Genomic DNA, 21,206 nt, shown 5'->3' on the forward strand with positions numbered 1-21,206 from the left:
CTTTCCTGAGTAATAGCTGGCACAGAGAAGAGTACTGAAGTATGTCAAGCCCAACAAGCTGCTGTCATTAAGAAACGTCTGAGAGCACAAACCTGAGACCCAATCTTGCTCCCCTGAGTGGTGATGTGGATGGAAAAGGAAGAGACTGAACTCAAAACTTCATGAAGGGCTAACACCCACCTCAGTGAACTTCTGATCTTGGTGGTTCTAACAAGAGAAAAACAAGGCTCTTACAAGAAAACAAGTACGCAGGAAACTTCAGTCCATTTGTGTGCTTTATTTGTCTTGTGGAACTGATTCAGTATGAAGCACTGTTGAACCTTTTTTTTAATTCCCCTTCTTGAACACCAGGATGGTAAACTCCTTCACAAATAACTCATAGAAAGCTCCTGCACGTTGTTCTTTTGGACTTCAGTGTGCCAGAAATTTGCTACAGTGCCTGCAGGGGTAAAGAGAGATTCTCTCCTTAGTCAGTTAAGAGAAAAATTCCTAGGTATAGATTCCCCAGGGGTGAGGAAGAGAAAAAGACAAAACATGAGTTATTTTTGAGTCATTAAAATACTTACTAAGCCTCCCCCACACTACCCCCAAACTTCACAGGCTTATATACATAAAATAAAAGCTGTGGTCTTTGCTTTCACACCCTTTCAAAATCTCCTAACTATTTTTTAACTGTTAACTCAGGATTCCATTGCTGATTTGAACAATCAGACAGTGACAAAACACATACACCAATTATTATCTCCAAATCTGGCGATTTACTGTAACAGCCATGATCCTCTCTTACCACTCGGGCTTTACCAGCTTTGCCTTATATTGTTTTAAGCCCCAAAACAACAGTCTTCACCAAACCTCCACATCACTGTAGGTGTTTTAGTCACATCACTAGCACATAATGAATTCATAAAAAGCACTTAATTTTATAGGTGACTCTGTAACAGGGATAAGAACTGAAAGCTCCACCTTTCAGCCTCTGCATTTTTGTCTTTGTTTAGAATGCTTGAAGAAGCCATCCGGAAGGAAGAAAGATTATGACTATCTCAAAACTAGCTGTTTGACAGAGACAGAACTGCTGATAATGAGTGGGTTGTGTCTGTCTTTTTTGGCTGATCACAACAGAGGTCTGAAGCAAAACAGAAACTCTTGATATGTTTGTGTAAAGCAGCAGTAGCATAAGGGCAGGCAGCAGGAGTTCAGCTGAAGTTCAGGGCAGATGCTGCCATTAGTTTACACTGCAGGAAAGTAAAATTGCTTCCGGATTTACCTCTTCCTCCCAACATCAGCGCTGAGCCATGCTGTGTCGCAGAGTCACAATGTCAGTAGGGAAGCAGTCTTTTAGCAGGATACCACGCTCACGGTGGCAGTCCAGCTCTTCAATAAATCCGTACCAGTAGATGACTAATCCAGGGCCAAATCTATCAAACAAAAAAGAAAAATGAACTTATGTAACTGTGTTAGAGGGATTTCAATTTCCCACCTCTGTGATGCCAACGCAAATCTGGTAACTTCTCTGCAAAATTGGAGGGAGTATTTAACCTCTGTTTAATGTTCAAATTTTGAATGTGCATTGATTGATGCCAACAGTCCCTGATTCCAGGAATAAAAATGCTATTTAGAGATTCACGGAATCCACATCAGCGTTTCAGTTTTTTATTTTTGAATCTTCTGCACACGTCAGTAAAAGATACCTATGTATTAAATACTAAATAACATTCAGTAACTGTGATGTACAGAGAAATCTCTTTTGACATGCACCCTGCTCATTTAGATTTCTGTGTGCAGACATTAAAGATACAAGGTTTTACACATGTCCCAGTTCATTCGAATTATAATAGCATGAAGACAACAATGAATCCTTAAAATATAATCTCTACAATGAGCTCTTATTCAGGTAATTATTAACATACAGCACAATTCAGAAGAAACAGAAAGTTTGTGTTGTAATGGCTCTGAAATGTGCCTCAGGAATTCCTCAGATATTGCTAACTCTGACTGATCCCCACTAGGCAATCTCAGGAAGTAGCCCCATGGACTATTTTACCCATCAGGAAGTTCAGACCTTCAGGCTGGGTTCATAAAGAAGTAATCACTATCAATCACTGTGTACTGCGATATGTTTTGCACATCAGTTTCACGTTTTTCCTACTGAGAGCACTTAATTAAAGGGCAGCACTACTTCTGGTGTAGTGTTGCAGGAATTTTACAGTGGAATCATAAATTATGAATGTTGGGTTAGTAAAAGGATGTCTAAAAACAGAACTGCTTTCTGTAGTCTAACATTACAGCAGTCTGTACAACATTAGGCCAAAAAGCTTTTTCTTTCCTTGATTTATTATATGCTGTAGTGAACTTGCCAAAACCAACAGTGCAGGATGAGCTGTTAGGTACCGTCTGTACAAGAAAAAGTTCAATAGAATGTCATGTAATGGTTTATATGCAGTTGTACTCAGGATTCAACCAATATGGTAGCCAATTTTTGTTAACATTTAATTTTAATAAATATGTGCTGAGGGGAGGCATGGTAACCTAAATGTCCACTGAGCAGACAACACAAGCACTCAAAGCCATAGGTAGTGCCAGACTGGCTTCGTGAGGGTGGTTTCTTTCCAACAATGCGGAGAAAACTCTATTTGATGTGCTTGTGTAGTGGAATAGGCATCAAAGGAAGAAGAAACCCCTGTGGCTTCCTCCTGCAGTTTCAATTAGATGTGGTACTCTTTTGCCTGAAACTGCTGCAGAGCATTGTAATATTTTGGTCTATGGCTACTGTTCTTCAACCTCCAAGTGGCCACAGTTCAGTGGCAGAGTAAATTACCCTCAGCATAGATGAGGCCACACTGGCAAACACGCTTTTTGCAACTGAAAGGTGATATTTGAAAGTTGAAAGGTTAAAACTCTGACACATCTGGTTGTACTAGGTAACATATCCTAACATGCCTGGCAATAAATACAGTACAGACTAAAACGTAGCTAATATGAAGGACAATGATGCCTATACCCAATTCCTAATTTTGTCTGGTTGGCCAACAACTTCAGCTTCCACGGACTTCTTTGCATTGTCCATTGCTTAAGCTCCGGGGGGGCCAAAACGTGCAGAAGCTCACTGCACCTGCAAGCCCAAAGACCCAAGCAGGAGAGAGGGACCAAGACAAGGGAGGTCAAGGACTGATGCTTACAGCCTCTGGTGAGAGACAGCAGTTTGCTGATCCAGGAGGGGCCCCCAGTTTTGTTACTTCACAGACAACATATCTGTTCCCACATCAAGGAAATATAGCAATGGGTAATCGGGTGGGGATGTACTTACGTACTAACCAAAATGATTTTAAAAGCAAAAATCCCCAGAAGATAGGAAGCAGACCTTACATTTCTAATGGGCTATTTTGTGCAAGGCAGAAGGTATGAAATGTATGCAAGTAGTTACTCATTATGAGCACATGTGCCAGGTAAAATCCTGATGCTAATGAGCAGCTGCTCACCCAAGTTCTGAAGGGCTCATTTCACTGTGGCAGTCTGAATCCCTCACCCACCATGAAATCCATGTGGCACTGTGCTTAAGTAATTTGTTTAGTAGTCTTTTGAAACTGTAGTTTTAAATAAAATTACTATTTTGAGACACCTCAAAAGGCTAACTTATGTCTTGTGAGCAAATCATCTCAGCTGAAGCACAATTTTTGAGGTGCTTAAAAAATTGTGTTCAGAAATACCAAATTTGATAATAAAATTATATACAAGAACATCTGCAGACTGTTAATGGCAGGAGCAAGTACATCTTTGGCATGAAAACATCCATCAATCCTGCATCTGACTGTGGTGTTACAGCAAAACTGTTTGCCCTGTGCTGCCTAGGTTGCACTTTTTCAACTCTATTGTGTCATTTGTTCTATTATAGCTCTATATCATAAAGCTCGTGTGTATGATCACATAAAAACCCACACCACACTTTTGTTTACTGCACTTAAGTGCAGAGTACTTGAGACCAAAATAAACTTGTTGGCCCATTAAGCATTTGCCACTGACTATCAGGAACTCCTGCTGCTAAGTGCTAATTTCTCTCTCATTAACGCCCAGAGTTGGCAAACCACAAACAATGCCATCGGTTAATTACTGCTGCCTTAATTTGAAAAGACACAACCTTTTTGTGTATGGGGGTGAGATAGGGAAATGTAACCTAAAAGTAAGAACCCCCAGATACTTTTTAATTTGACTCCTTCCCAAGTGGAGATATGACGCCCTGAGGAATGAAAGTCAGTGCTGTGAATTACAAAGTAAAGCTACAAATTGATTTCTTGCATCAGTTGTAACACTGAACAAGTTAAGTGACTGACTGTGGTTTACACAGGAGAATGAACGAAAATGACAGACTGCATACTCGGTATTGCTATGGAAAGGGGAGGTATTCAGTAGCTCTGAGAAGCATAGAAAATCTTTGAATGTACCAATTGGTTCTAAAACTGTATAGATACAAGGCCAGGTTATCTTATTTCATATGAAAGACACACTGGAGAAAGTTTAGGCTGATATTGAAAATCAGCCTTAGAATGTAACAAACTGTTAGACTCCTATGGATTTTCTTCTTGCTTAGAAAAATTGTATAAATCCCTGAAAATATGCTGGTATTTCTTCTCCCAATCTTGAGTTCTTAGGTGTGAAAAGCTTAGGTGGGAAGGAATGTGTCCAAAAGTTATACAAAACTGTCATTTTAGCTATTCCAGTGAAAGTACTGCTTTTACAACTTTTTTAGGGTTTTCTTTTATTAAAGAAAACCCTAAAAAAGTTGGGTTTTTTATTAGGGGTTTCTTTTTAAAGCTGAAAAGAAATCCAAGTAACTAAGGATTGGTTGATTCCATGCAGTAAAAATAGAATAAAGAGGAAATACAGATCCGAGAACATAATAAACATAGGAAGTGAAAATCATCCACAGAGGTTGCATCAGTTTACTTCAAAATGAATCAATAGATAGGTAGCTACCATTATATAAATCCCAGTTTAGTCAATGTCCAGTTCTGACATTAGAAGTTGTGACTGACTACAAGGCTGCCAAAGCCAACTCAGGGGCACTAGGGGTGTGAGAACCAGTAGTGCCAAAGGGGAGGCACACAGGCTTCTGACCCCAAGGCATGGCAAGAGGAGAGCAGCATTAAAAAAGCTTGTGGATTGCTTTAGGCCTAATTTAGGCTTGAAATAAATGGCTAAATTTAGTCTAAGTACTAAAGGCAGCACATGGTGTCTTTCAAAAAATCAACTGAAGCATCTAAGAAAAATACAGTTTGAATGTAGTTAAATACAGTTGCAGTCTCAACAAGTTCTTTTATATAAAACTTGTATCTAACAATACTATTTGCTCTAAGTAAGTCAGGTTTGCACTAATTTCAGATTGTTCAGAGGAACTCTGTATTGCTTTAATCACATACATTTTGAAAGAAAACCACAGCTAAAGTGGTACACTGATAATCCTGGGACAGTGAGTTTTGTCTTGGAAAGGAGTTTCACAGAGATATACTGTAAAGTCAGAAGGCAAAATTCAGGTAACCAAAGCCAAATGGTTCTTTGTCTTAAGGAAAAAATCCCAGCAACAACAAAAAACTAAGAGATACCTTAAAATAAAAAGCGAAAGAACACAACTAAGTAAACTATGAATCAGGGTTTAACTTGCCCTCCAGCTGAACCAGTTTGGTGCTAGAACAGAAAAAAGACTTTTATTTATTTATCAAAGTGGCCTAGTAAGCTCACACATATTCTACTTCACTTCAAGAGAAACTACTTTCTGGTAATGTCTTTCTTCTGGAATGTCTGTGTGAGGTCCATACCAGCTTCTAAGGATTTGCCTAGACATGTGGCTGTTGTGAGGTGATTTTTTCATGATCACAAAGCCTTGCATGTGGTTTTATGAAAAATGCATTTTCAACACACGGCTTGATACTGAACAGAAATGTAAAAGAACTTGGAATTGTTTTTATATATATGTTCACTTCATTTGTTATTAGTCTATTTGTTATAGATGTTCTATATGCATCTCAGCGTAATGTAAATAATTTGAATTCCAGAAGACTCTCATGAGAAAATGCTGGCATATGAATTATTATTTCTAATATGCATGCATTTAAACAAATATTTTATTATTTTATCAAATAGATTCAGCCAAATATTCAAGTTATGAAAGTATAACAGTCTACCTGATTGACAATTTTAATTATGAGGGTCACACCTGAATGTGTCTTTTAAGGATTGCATTCTAGTCCCTCACTTTTCAATGCCAGCTAAAAAAGCTGGCTTTGTCTCCTTGTTTTTCATTTTAAATATAGAACAAACCATTTGCATAGCACTACTTGTTTTCTGGGAATGGGGAATTACAAAAGTTCTCAAATAAATTATTACATTCTACGTCAATTTAACATTGCTCTTCAGAATCACAGTTGTGAGTAAATAGGTTTTAATTGTAGTAATAAACCTTGAAGATAAAATAATTAACCCCTTATTAACTAATTAATTAATACGTTTATTATAATACATAATAAACTTATGTATTATTATTATGTATAATAATACATAATAAGTTTAATATTTAAGGATACTCAGCTTTATTTTAGTGTACTTGCAGAAATCTCATTTGTGTCAGCAGAAGAAATTTATAAATTGGCAGAGCTAGGCTAGTAGGCAACAACTACAGACCACATTTTCAAATAAGGTCAGTTGGCATAAGGCAGCCAACTTCCTTATGTCTAGACCAGTTTACTGCTGCTGTTGACACAGCATTATACATCTTGGCCAACATTTAAGAGCCACTGCTCAGAAATGTACTTCCATTAGCAAGAAGCTTCCCACAGCTACTGCAGTCCTAATTCAGAATTGTTTATAACATGGTATTTTTTTCTACTGTTCATTTACACAGAGTTTTAAAATTAAATACAGGTACTTGTGCATTAAGACAGTGCATTTTAAAAACCCAATTTGAAGATAATGGTGGGTGGGTGGAGTTTTATCATTCCTGTCAGTTTTCCAATCCTCCACACGATTTTGTGACCCAGTGACACACACACAGCACCATATTACTCTGAGTTCACCAAATCTGGTTGAAAGGAGTAAAAAATCCAGTACTTAGCAAATCAAGTAACTGAATGATAATTTTTGCTTACAAAATCTGATCCTTAACCTGTAATCCATAAGGCTGCAATATTTTTGTGCCAACTCCCTAAAGCTGCTTAGCACTGACTTCCTAGAGTAACAAGTCAAAAAAAAAAAAAAGAAAAATTTGCTTGCAGATGTGGCTCAAGAAAGTTTAACAAGTTCTGATCACATACTTGTAAAGATAATAGGAAACTTGTCCATGGCATGAACAAGTACTACATGCCTCACACACAGATGCTAGCAGCATAATATGTCTCAAGGATCCAGGCATCCAGTTCATGCTGCTTAAGGTAAAATTAAGCAAGTAAAGCCTAATCTGCTTTAAGCTTTGATGTTGCCACAGTAGTTGGGAGAAGTCTTATTTTTACTGAAGACAAGGAAAAAGTCAAAGTCTACTGATACTTTGTGAGACTCCCATTTAACAAGGAGGTTTTAACTTAAAAGTGGGAATTTCTTTGGGCTGAGAAAGGTAGTCATTTCCATGAATGCCACAAACTGATTTTATATGCAGTTGAATTGTCAGGTGAAAAAAAGGTGGATGGAAACTAATATCAGGCCTCTCTCTACAGTTACACCTCTCTTAGATGTGATTAAATCTTTATGAATTTTTTTTACACTAGTTATCTTTTTACTCTGCAATGAGACTGTTAAAGCTTCAATAAAATAGAGGAATTTCATCAAGCTTACAATACGATTTAATTGCTTGTGGCATTTTGAAAAATAAAAACAAATCGAGTGATACTTATGTGGACATAAGGGGACATTTAAAATATTTTAGAATTTTCCTTAGCACAGTTTTAAATGCACAGTAATAGACTGCACCGGAAACTGTGCAAGTCACTGTCATTAAAATATTATAAATACAATATAACTTTTAGCTGCATAATACATTTTTAATAAACAAACTGTCGAAACACATTCTTCACTTACACTTCTTCATTCAGATCTGAATACTGTTCTCCAGGCAAATAAAGGATTTTTATAATCCTCAATGACAAGTTAGGCTTTTTAAAAAAAATACAGTTCTCATGGAAATTAACTTTTAAAAACTATGATTAAATAACATTAAGGCTACAGTGATTTACAAGGATCAAGGCTTTCTAAGTGAAGACTGATGCAGTGAGTGAGAAAGAAAACACATATTGGCTTCAAGGCAGCTTGTCATTAAGAGACGAGAGCCTTGAGTGAATTTTGAATCTCTCAGTTTCTGTTGGTTCATGTCCTAACACCTACTAAAATATACTCTTTTTTCTTCGTTTGTTTTGTTTATTAGTAGTACTCCAAATGCTCAACTCTCAAGTGGTTTTGTGTGCTTAAGGAACAATATGGGTTTTTTTCAGTCTCAGCATATTCAAAAATCAGGTAGATGCTTTCTTTGCATCAGATTGTAAGGTTTTGTGCTGTAAAGACACTCTACAAGGTGACCCTATGCCTGCACTGCAGGACTGGGGTGATGTACTTAAAATTAACATCATACTCACATCAGCATTTTAGAAAAGAGATTTTTAACTCTTATACTGCTGGATTGTTTCATGGAAATAATGGCCACAGTTTTTTCAGAGACTTATAGAATGGTTTGGGTTAGAAGGGACCTTAAATGTCATCTAGCTCCAAGCCCCCTGCTGTGGGCAGGGGTGTCACCAACTGAGACCTGTCTGCTCAGGGCCCCATCCAACCTTACTTGAACACTCTCAGGGATGGGCCATCCAAACCTCTCTTGGCAACCTGTTCCACTGCCTGACCACCCTTTAATGCACTCCCCAACGTACTTGGCCTTCTGGGCTGTGAGTGCACAGAAGCTTTTTCTGGCTCTAGCGGGGATCACTTGGGTATGCATCTTGGAAAGCAATGCTTTTCGGCTACCTGGGAAGATAGTTCCAGTATCTGGCTAAAAGAGATAACAGATAGTGTTCCAGGTATGTTGTTTGATAACTTGGAGATAAATGCAATATTCTGGGAAATACAAGGATTCTACATTAGTTAACTATTTCAATACAGGGCAAAGTGACTTCAGGAACCCTGGATGAGGGACATAACTAAGCAAAAGAAGTTCATCCAGAAACCCCTAAAATCTAAAAGGCACAATACAAGAAAAACTTGTATCTTTTTCAGAAGCTTCAATCTTTCCATTCTGGTGGAGAAAGTCTAACATTATATTGTGTATTAGGTGTGGCATCTATGTCTTTGTCTTTCCTAACTCAGGGCTAGCACATTGTTTTACTGCCCACTGTTTTGTAAGTCCATTAATGTTCAAAACAGAAACACCCTTCCAATCCCACAGCATGCAATTTGAGGACTTGTTCACCAAAGCAGTGCTGCTTCTATTTTCAGTTGTGCTTCTTGTATTTACCAGATAATACATTGCAAGAATGGTGGTACTCTGAATAAGCAGGGAACAAAGATGGCTGCTTGCACTGCAGAACTATTCCACATATTGCTGCTGAAAGCATCACTTTCTGATTAAATCCAGGCAAGGAATGTTGCTTCTTGAGGTACTTGCGTGTTACTCAGTTTCCCTTAGAAAACATTATGCCATTAGCTCTCTCTCCAGAGACTGTGGATGCAAGTCTACTATTGTTGGATTCTGCACATTTGAAGCTGTGGATCAGCGTTGAGAGGAGTTACTGAGGTTATTTCAAACATTTTGTTAAACTCACAGCAGCCTCCTGCAGCCTCCTCAAAGGAATGCTTGGCTGCAAACTACCTCTTATCCTGGGTGACAGAAAAGATGAGAAGAGCCTTTGAGTACTGTTAGACTGAAGTCCAGGCAGCCACAAGGTCTGGTCAACTCATGTTGCCACTAGGTGATTAACAGCTGTTTACTTTTAAGGCTGAAAGTAACAGGCCATCCTAAGGCCAGTGCAAGATGATATCTGAATAATCTGCGAGTGCCTCATAGTTTGCAGCAATCCTTTCTTTCAGTGCAGCTGTTTATCTGGTGTCAGTGCTCACCAGAAAGATAAGATATGCCTCAAGTGCATTTAACCAAAGAGGCAGAACTGCCCTTACAGCATTAGATTTCTGTTTAATAATTATTGTAAAACAGAACCAAACTAATCAGAAAAGTTGCTCAGCAAATTTTGCTAGCAGAAATATTGATAAATAAAGACACTATATATCTGTGTGTTTAGTATTTTCTGAGCATAAATTCTGAGGCCAGCATTAAAGCTATCTCAAGACATTTTGAATGCATTATTAGACAATTCTGTATCTTCAAATCCGTATACACAAATATGCAATTAAAAAAAACAATGTAACAGATGAACTAACAAATGGAGGGACAGCTCATCTGTGCTTCCAACTTCTCAGATCAGAGAATGAGAAGACCAGACAGTAAATCACACTGAGTATCTCCACACAATGCTGCTCAGCAGTTAACTACCAAACATGCTATTGCCCATAATTGACAGGCAGAAGCAGTTTATGTGTGATGCTGTACTTAAATTTACTGTCTATTAAAATGTAAGTCACCCACCTGTATTAAGCACAGAACAGATGAAAAAGGAAGTGGTATGTCTGCTGCCCATTACTGTGGCACCTGATGCCCACCCAAAAGAAAGGCGAATACCTCTGACCTTGAATATTCTCACTGCCTTTGGAATCCACTGGCAAACTTTAACTCTGTCTGGCACATGCTTATTTTTAAAGCCTGAGGCTCCTCAGCTTGTCTCTCATATCCCTCAGCTTGTTTCATATATCCAATGTCTGTTCAATCCAAACTGATCCTGCCCCACTTCATATTTGAAAATAATTTGGGATTTAGTTGCTATTCAGAAAGGAGTGCATCCTGAGATACACAAATCTTATGTATCACCTGCAAAATATCCAGTCTCCCAGAAGAGATATTTTCACATGGTGCAAGTTGGAGACTGTTTCAGAGACTCTAGGAGACCACCAAGGCAATGTATAGTAAGTGTTACATTCATTATCAGGTGAAGTAAGTGTATAACTGAAGATGAGCAAAGAAATCTATTTCCCTTTTCTGCCTTCTCTCTTCTGAACTATTTATACACCTACACATAGAGCTCTACTGCATGCACCTTCTGAAAAATTAATGCTATCTAGATTTATTTACAAGTTATTTACCCCTTCTCAGTATATATCAATACTAAACCCAACTGTGTTTCAGCTCTCTTTGCTTACTATGCACTGAACTTTTCTGGGCTCACCATCAAGGTACAAAATTATGTTCAAAAGGAAGACATAAAAATGTACATGGTGATGGAAGTGAGCCCAGAAGGAGAGAGAAGAAGAATCAGAGGAAAATGCTTGTGAAGTTTTAAAAGCAATGGCAGATTAGTTGAGTTAGCTAGTGACTTATAACAATCCATGCCTGATGAGAACTGAGGCAGAAGTCTGCAACACTATAAAATCACATAGTGCTGACATTTCCCTTCATACAAGTACATGTTGAAAACAGTAAAAGACAGCTGGACTACATATTCTTGTGTCCCTTCCCTTCCCTTCCCTTCCCTTCCCTTCCCTTCCCTTCCCTTCCCTTCCCTTCCCTTCCCTTCCCTTCCCTTCCCTTCCCTTCCCTTCCTTCCCTTCCTTCCCTTCCCTTCCCTTCCCTTCCCTTCCCTTCCCTTCCCTTCCCTTCCCTTCCCTTCCCTTCCCTTCCCTTCCCTTCCCTTCCCTTCCCTTCCCTTCCCTTCCCTTCCCTTCCCTTCCCTTCCCTTCCCTTCCCTTCCCTTCCCTTCCCTTCCCTTCCCTTCCCTTCCCTTCCCTTCCCTTCCCTTCCCTTCCCTTTCTCCCTTTCCCTTTTTTTCCTTTCCTTTCCTTTCTTTGCCATGCAATTGTTAGATTGCTAGATAAATGAACATTGTTGGTTGCAGACATCTAAGGGCATCAAGGACAGCACTAGCAGTCTCATTTTAAACAAAACAGAAGAAGTGTGACCTACTGAGCACATAGACCTGTTCAATTTCTGTTCCCTTTAAGACAAAAGCAAAACTAATAGAAAATTAAAGTAACAACAAGAAGAAAAATAAACACCACTTTTCCCTTCAAAGATAAATTAAGCTTGAGTAAGCAGCTTGAAACATCACGAATAATGAGTTCTACCAACCTTTCTGAGACCTGGCTAACTTCCACCTGAGCATAGCCACTTTGTTGTTTTTTGGTTCCTACATTGCATAGAAGCTCAGAGTAAGTAAATTAAGTGATAAGATTAGTATCTGTTCTGACCAGCTGTCTCTCCCAGTCCCTTGCTAGCCAAAAATTACAAGGTTTTTTGTTTCTTAAAGTGCTTATTTTCCAGTCTTGTCCTTATATTTGAGATTGCAATATCAAAAAACACCGTTCATTCTAAACATAAGGAAGGACAACAGTTTAAAATGGTTCCTGAATTCCACAGGAACCTCTCAAGAAAGCTGTCTCTCACAGAAATCCACTTGTCAGGAGCAGCCATAATGCAGCTTAAGGAGAGGTGCTGACATAACTTTTCCATCTGCTCTGACCTCAGTACAGATTACTGAATATGTTGAAGACACCTTCAACTTGAACTGAGTAATGGAAGACCATCATAGACAATAAAAAGATTCTTGTCAGTCCCCTCAGTTTATAGCACTCTTGCAAAAGAGGTGGGGGTCTTCCTGTCTGTTCAAGCTAGACCATTATTAACTGGGAGGCATAAAAAAAACCCAACAAACCGCAAAAACTCACACCAAAAAGAGGAAAATAGAGTCAATAAATAAGAGTGAAGAGAGAACATTTACACAATTTCAACTGCTTCAACTTCTAGAATCTCCCTGTATCAACAACTGACTTTTGCCACAGATTTCAAATTGTCTTTCTGTACCTTTGAGGTATCACCTTTTTGCAAATCAGTATTTCTACACTGGAGGCAACTTTGCAGTTTGTAGGTTTGTGCACAGCAGACTAGTATACCTCAGGTAGACATTACATCAATACAAATATACCCAGCAAGTCTGGCACCATCCTCCAGAAGAATGAGATGAATTCTCAATGGTACTTGGAGCTTTTCACTGCTAAGTCTTTGTTATGCAGAATTACCCAGTGACAAAGTTATTTCCATCAGGCTAAGTGATGCAAACTGATTATCACTTAAAATAGTATGGTATATTTTGCCCTGGTTACAAAAACCAGCTGCCCTAAAGTCCTTCCCTGCTCAGAAGTACATGACATCAAGATGTATAAATTGATTCAGGTTTATATAAATATTTTTCCCCTCAAGCCTCCCTAGGCATAAAGCACTAGGATGAACTGCTAAAGGAAAACTTGCACAGGTATTGCATTTTTGTTGAGGGCCAATAGAACTTCCAGTTTGAGGTCAGACTATCTCTGTTTCCACAGTTGCTAAATCCACATTAACATTTTTAAAAGCTATTTCTAAAGCCATACCAATAGATTAAGCATTATTTTTAGTTAAGTTCAAAGAGAAGAAGAAGTACAGCTTTGCCTGTTCTACCTGATTTCACTATGGCAACAGCAAAAAATGGTAAATTCAGAAGATTAAGAGAACTATAATTCCAGCTGAACCAGCAAAAATAAGAATTAAAAATTAATTTATAATTTCTTGATTACCTACAGGCACTTTTGAACCATTCTTTAATTAAAAAAAAAATTAAGTCAGACCACATAGAAAATGATAGAAATGGTACAGAACAGCTTCTCTTTGCTTAAGTAATGTTTCCACTTTAATGTACTTATTTGCTCTCATTTGCTTAACACCACCAATATTTAGTAATGTGCAAATTTATGGAAATCTGACTTTAAAGAGCTTTGTGGTACTGAGTGATTTTTTAATTTTTGATATACTTAAACTGAAGTGCCTTGATGAGATTCTGGAATAAATGAAATAAAACTCAGTAGCAAGTAATGATGTCTTGTGACATGCTGTGAGGTAATATAGGCAGTAACATGTCATCACTGTGGGTAAAATAATCTTAATGCTTTCATTTTGGTTTACTTTGCACAGAAGCTTGTCCTATGACTCTAAAAAAACTATGAATAAAACCTGACAGATCTTTTTCCTTGTGGGCATTTAAGGACAATTGTGCAATTTCAGAATACATTACTCATATATTGCAGGAGTTTCAAGATTTGTGTTAGAAGAACCCAAACTGCATTCCACTTTTTAAAAAATGAAACAAACCCAAACCAGAATCTATATTTAGATTGCTACTGTGTAAATACATAATTAAAAAATAAATCACAGCATCACAGAATGGGTCAGGTTGGAAGTGACCACAGTGGGTCATCTGCTCCAACCTCCCTGCTCATGCACGGAGGCCTCACTCACCTCCTAGAGCACGTGGCACAGGACTGTGTCCAGGCAGCTCTTGAATATCTCAAGTGAGAGAGACTTCACAGCCTCTCTGGACAATCTGTTCCAGTGCTTGGTCACTTACACAGTAAAGAAGTTCTTCCTTATGTTCAGGTGGAACTTTGTGACTCAGTTTCTGCCCATTGTGTCTTGTCTTGTTGCTTGGTACCTCAAAGACGAGCCTGGATCCATCCTCTGACACCCTCCCTTCAGACACTGCTAGACATTAATGAGGTCCCCTCTCAGTCATCTATTCATCATTCTTGAGGCTGAACAAGCCCAGCTCCCTTAGCCTTTCCTTGTACGAGGGATGTCCAGTCCCCTCATAACCTTTGTTGCCTTCCATTGGACCTGCTCCAGTAACTCCCTGTCTCTCTTTTCCTGAGGAGCCCAGAACTGGACACAGCACTCCAGGTGAGGCTCACCAGAGCTGAGTGGAGGGGCAGGATCACCTCCCTTGACCTGCTGGCCATGCTCTTCCTAATGCAGCTCAGGATCCCATTGGCCTTTGTGGCCACAAGGATCATGGCCAGCTTCCTATCCCCAGGACCCCCAGGTCCTTCTCTGGAGAGCTGCTTTCCAGCAGGTCAGCCCCCAGCCTGTACATGGGGTTATTCTTCCCCTGGTTTAATAAAAAAAATTGAATAAATCTAAATTAAAAATATTCCAATAAAAAAGCAGATGTGGTGACAGCAATGGAAAGTTTTTAAACTTTTGATATCACTGTCTTGAAGCCATGACCAATCTAACAACATTTGTTGTCTTAAATAGTAAAGATTCAGAAATTAAACAAACATTTTTTAGAAATTGCTCAAGTTACCCACTTTTTTTTTACTGCAAGTAATCTGATTTTTGTACATGATCAACTTAACAGGAACATGCTCAGAATATTGCTACTGCTTGGTTCAAACCTACACATAGATATAAAGGCTGCAATAAAAAAAAAATTATTTCCCTTTTCTTTCCCGGAGGAAGAAGCAATCAATCCATGTAACATTTGATTAATAAAGGGACACAAAGCAATGCAGCTAAAGAAAGGGCAAAATAATCATATGAAGTGTGGGGAGAGAGATTTTCAGTACAACTCTAGAAATACTGTATTTTCTTGAAGACTTGCTTAGTCCTCCTCTGGAAACTGTAGACAGGTCATTCAAAAAGACAAGAAGTAATTGCCAGATATGGAGCAAGGCTACTGCACTGCCCAGAAAAAAGAGCAGCTGTTCATAGGAAAGACTAAATGAGCTTGGTCTTTCCAGCCTAGGGAGAATAAATGCTGAGGACAAGGCATTGTCCTCCACCAACACATCAGGGAGACATGCACTGGGTCTAGAAAAAACTTCCAGTCAGAGCAATAGGACCTTTAAATTATTTTACAATTCTACTTGAAATGTTTAACAAATAGGTTATAAGATACTGTTTATCACAGCTGGGTATTAGACACAGTGACAAAACCTTACACTTTTCTGAAAGTAGTACAGAAAACTAGTGATACAAAATACTCTCTCAAGCAATCTGGAATGATATCATGACTGCTAACAAAATTAAACAGACTCAAATTTGTTTTCTCTGCCTGATGAAAAAAGACAAACCTCTTGTATACTTGTATTTATATATGTCTTTTTATAAAATAAGATATCAGAAAGTCATCCAGAATATAGAAAAAGAAAGTGTTTGAAAAGGAAATCTTTTGAAATGAACAATATGGATTTGCACCATGCTTATTGTCCACAGACAAAGCTTAAGAATTTACTTTTCATAAATAATAATGGCTTGTATGTTTTTCATTAAGTTAAGATATTCAAATTGCAAAGGTTCTCTACACATAAAGACAGGTAAACTTTTCTAATTGAAGAAGTATTTGCAACTTTTCTAATTTCACTTCTTGTTTTTACAACACATACCACTACCTCAAGCTCTTCTGGTTCAGTGTTATCCAGATTACTCTGGCCTAATAATCCTCAAGCCTAAAGCGAAGAGAACACTCAAAGGTATGCTGAAAGAAATGAAACCACCACTAAACTCAGAGATCTGTTATAGCTTCATCACTAGTTCCCTGTCTTAGTTTTCAGGGGGAAAAAAAGAAAATTATCTTTAAACAACACCCATGCCAATCACACACTTCACACACCCCGTTCTTCCCCTTGTTAAATTCAATTTATGAATTCTTCTCAAGGTCCTGGTTGTAAAGTACATAGCTCATAAAAGGTTCCTGGGACCAGGTGACCATCTGATTATGTCTGTTCCACCTGGAGAAGTGGACACATAGTGAATACTGCAGTTCATAAAGCACACAGCAAATCTACTAATAAGTGAAGGCACAAAATTCTCAATGGAGAGGTTGTGCCTGTAAACCAACTTCCTGGCAGAGGCAAAGTGTGACAGGTGGAATGTAAGGCAATCCCTGCTACCCCCAACAAGCTCACCTGCATTAGAAATAGCTGAGTAGGGCTGAACATTTTTTGTTTACAAATAGAACTAAATTTAACAGTAAAACTGAACAAAGCAATAGCAACTGAATCAAAAGTGACAGCAAAACCCCCATTTTATGCACACACTTTATTACCGTTCTTAACTTTGTGTTTGTATAGTAGGTGAATTTATGCTTCAGCATGTCTAAAACTGAATTACAGAGACACATACAGTGGTAATTTTCTTTATAGTCACCTACCAACTGAATGAGAAAAAAGAGAGCAGCTATTCTAGAAGAAGTGTACACTCAATTCCTTTGTTTTATCTGTGCAGTCATTTACAGAACAAAATTATTTATTTTAAGGACAAGCTATAAAGTGTCAGATATCAGATTCAAAATGTGAAGAAAGAACCATCTCTAACTACTTTCATATATAGTGAACCAGAAGTGTGGTGTGAAACAACTGGAAAATAATTGAAATAAAGGTCTCAAACGCACTAGGTTAGAAAAGCAGAGCTAAACCATTATTCTCACTCAGCATTACCTGGCACTTGCCAACAAACTTGCAACAAAGGCTGATGATAATACAACAGATACTAAATGATGGCACTTAGTTTCAGAAATATAAATTATCTAAGAGAAGTTACATAAGGAGCAAGGAACCACTTTTCCTGATTTTGTATCCAGAGATTAGTGAAATAGTATGTGTTTTAAAGATTTTTCTAAAAAACAAGAGAAATGAACTCAACAATTTGTGTTTTATCAGAAAGGTGAGTTTAAATATGAAGCTCTCAATTTACAATCAATATCCTTAACATTAAAATGGCTTTGAAAATCCTTTACCTTTTCTTAATTTCAGGATTTCCAGATGTATCTGAAAAAAATCAGTAATTCTCATGTTGGAGTAACTTATAGTTAAATGGTCTATGTAGTTTAAATTTTATGTACTTTAACCACTTCTACAGTCACTAGATCCTAACAAATAATTTTAGGAGATTGTCAGGAAGACATGCTTGATAGTTCAAAGTTTTTTAATTACTAAAATGAAAACAATTGATGAACTGTAAAATTGAATGCCAATTTTAAGAATAGTATTTCAAACTAGAGACCAAACTAGTTTTGACATATTTCTGACTTACCACTCTCTGTTAACAAGATCATCTTTAGACATATCTTTGTGTTGGGTTGCTCACAGAGCAGTTATTACAATTATGGAATCGTACAATGGTCTAGGTTGGAAGGGACCTCAAAGGTGATTCAGTTCCTACTTCATGCCATGGGCAGGGACACCTTCCACTAGAGCAGGTTGCTCCAAGCCCCATGCAGCCTGGCCTTGAACACTTCCAGAGGTAGGGCATCCACAACTTCACGGGGCAAGCTGTTCCAGTGCCTCACCACCCTCACAGCAAAGAACTCTTTAATAGCTACGGTAAACTTACTCTCAGTTTGAAACCATTCTCTTGTGTCCTGTCACTTTATGCTCTTTTAAGAAGTCCCTCTCCATCTCTCCTCACAGGAGAGGTTCTCCATCCCTCTGATCATCTTCAAGGCCCTCCTCTGGAGTCACTCCAGCAGCTCCACGTCCCTCCTGTGCTGGCCCCCCAGAGCTGGTGCAGCACTGCAGTGGGGTCTGAGCAGAGCAGAGCAGAGGGGCAGAATCCCCTCCCTGGCCCTGCTGCCCACACTGCTCTGGATGCAGCCCAGGGCATGTTTGGCTCTCTGGGCTGGGAGTGCCCATGGCTGGGTCATGTCCAGCCTCTCACCCACCAACTCTACCTTTAGAATATCTGAGGGGCAAAAATTTGGCTCTCAACAATGGTCTTATGGGAAATGTGTACTATGCTTACTGTTATTTGATGATGAAATGTCAAAAGACTAAAATATTTCTTTAATAAATTACACCATTCAATAAAAGCATCAATAGTTTGCCTGGTTTTAAAATACAATTTCACTACAACACATTGAAAGAAATAATACTAATGTAAAAGCAGTGCCATGTGCATTAGTCCATATTAAGCCACAGCCTCCCAGCCCCTGGCATTAGGGTATTGTTACAGGTCTGAGAAACCACACCTACAAGGAAATTCAGAGATCAGAATGAAAATCTTTACTTACCACTTTGTGCCTAGATATAATTCACTGGCTGTGTTAAGGATAGGCCAATAACTCTGTCTTTGTAGGTTTAATATAAAACCTTTAAAATAGATGGTATCTTAAAAAAAAGTAAGCAAACATTAAGGATGTTGTGAATACATACATATATTACACAGAACTGTTTATACTGTGTGGTGCTTTTTCCCAACACGTGGGGAGCAAAATGGTTTTGATTATCTCACTAAAACACAAATGAAGAAATATGGACCATTCAGTCAGGAGTTGCAGGCATTGGACTGTATGATAGGGACCTTCCAAATACAATTGAGGAAAATGTACCTCATAAATAATGTTCTGCCCATTAAGGCAAAGACAGTCAACTGACACTTCACAGGATGCAATATGAAAAAACAAAGCGGCCCGCATGATGACATGGGAATTATTGCAACAGTTCAAAATGAAGAGGAAACATTAATGAACAAAAAGTTCTCTTTTCTCAACATATAATATTGTTTAATAGTTTAGATTTTTCCTCCTGTTTTGAAGCATTCCATCTCATTCATGATTCCCTTACATGAATGGAAGGTAAACACACGTACTGAAATCTCTCATGACACTACAGCATCTCACAGTTGTTTATTATAATTTCTGGCATACACTATGATCCGTCCTTAATGGATCCTTTGTTTTTATGCCATTTTGATAATATCAGCATGTATTTTAGTCATTGATCAGCAATTCCATTTGTTTTTTATATCACAATTTGACATCAATGCAAGAAATGGGATGAGATGCAAACAAAATTATACAGAATTACTAAATAATAGTTGATCATTAATTATATTTGTGATGCATGACTTGTCAGAACCAGATTTAACAGTAGGTAATGAATGCTTCTTCGTACTTCCATAAATTTGATAGAAAAAAGGTGGCTTTCAAAGCTGAAAAAAGTTTGCAATTACCAGCTGCTAATCACATCTGAGAATTATTGGTCTTTCTGACTAAGAAGTCAGACATAGAAGACATTAGATGCCTTTTTATAGTTACTGATATCAGTGACTTGGTGATCTCAGGTGGATCTTGAGTAAACAGTACTTCTAACAAACCCTGTTGTAATGTTCTCAAAACTCAGCTTGGTCCCAGGGAGTTATTTTTCCAGTTGTTACTCCCTACTGTAAAGACATCAGAGAAGCAATGCAGAAATGAGCTGTATCACTCACTACTTGGCTGAGCAAAATCTGGAAACTCATCCCATAACACTCAATTTGACACCAGGCTCAAAATGAAGAGCTTTAATGCAGAAGTTAACCCCAAGAGAAGAGCTAAATCATGTTTTGATTTAGCAACATTAAAATTTAGTAATTTTTTGACAAAAATGAAGAAATTTTAAAAGAAATTTTACAGTTTAGTTTGCTGAGACATATTTCACCATTAAATAGCATGCCCCTTTATCCCCCTCCCCTTTCTTTTAACATGTTGGCATGTGGTTAGACTCCTTTAACTCCACTGAAGTACTAAAAAAGAGTGGAGGAGGGGATATGATCCTCCTGAGCCACAACAGCTATCCACATTAAATACAGAGCATTGTAGGACTGCAGTTGTTGCTTTCTTAAAAATTACAGGAAAGAAAACATTTCAAGTTCACCCAAATAATTGATATATTCTCAGCTGGACTGAAGTAGACATTTCACTTTGACTTTTATAGCAGAAATGTTGAAACTTATGGAAAACTTTGTTCTCTGTCCAAAACTGCCCCCAACAGCCAACACAAAAATTTCTCAACAAATTTTCCAGAGTGACAAAGATTATTTTTAAATAAAAGAAGAAAAGTACAATAAGAAATCAAAGAAGCAGGTCATTTTGATATCTGGTAACCAAAAGGAATGTTTTGGCAGAAATGAACTTATCTCTACTGCAGTCTGATGAAGCTTTTCAGATTTTTAGTACTTGCTTATCTTTGTTAATACACTCAAGCATGCATATATCTTCTGAGAGTTCTGCTTTAATGGCTGAGTTGACAGGATATGTTAAAAGACACCAAAAAATTAGTAGCAAGTTTGAGCTCCATGAACAATGCTATCCACTTTTTGACTTCAAAAAGTGCAAGACAGATCCATATATTAAAACAATCCAAATTAAAAGTGTGGAAAAATGACAAATCATTTAACTGCCCACCTCACAACACTGCCAAATTGGAGGCAAGTTTCATAACAAATGAAACAGTTTTAGACAGAGAATTTCAACTCAATACTTATTTTCCAGTTGTCTATCCTGTCTTTTAACTTAAAA

The 21,206-nt window shown here is 37.9% G+C and overlaps 1 protein-coding gene across 2 annotated transcripts in view; it reads right to left on the bottom strand.

Moving 5' to 3' along the window:
- Positions 1 to 257: 257 nt before the first annotated feature.
- Positions 258 to 21,206, bottom strand: part of CDIN1 (CDAN1 interacting nuclease 1) — a 122,402-nt gene continuing 101,453 nt past the window's right edge. For both annotated transcript variants that reach the window (XM_009101951.4, XM_050975623.1), the window contains 2 exons: positions 1,265 to 1,415; positions 258 to 439 (listed from right to left, as the gene is read on the bottom strand). In XM_009101951.4, coding sequence (XP_009100199.3) covers positions 1,280 to 1,415 — 136 coding nt within the window. In that variant the 3' untranslated portion in view covers positions 258 to 439; positions 1,265 to 1,279. The remainder of the gene's footprint in view (positions 440 to 1,264; positions 1,416 to 21,206) is intronic.

The sequence above is a fragment of the Serinus canaria genome, chromosome 5 (assembly GCF_022539315.1).
Source record: "Serinus canaria isolate serCan28SL12 chromosome 5, serCan2020, whole genome shotgun sequence".
In the NCBI taxonomy this organism is placed as follows: Eukaryota; Metazoa; Chordata; class Aves; order Passeriformes; family Fringillidae; genus Serinus; species Serinus canaria.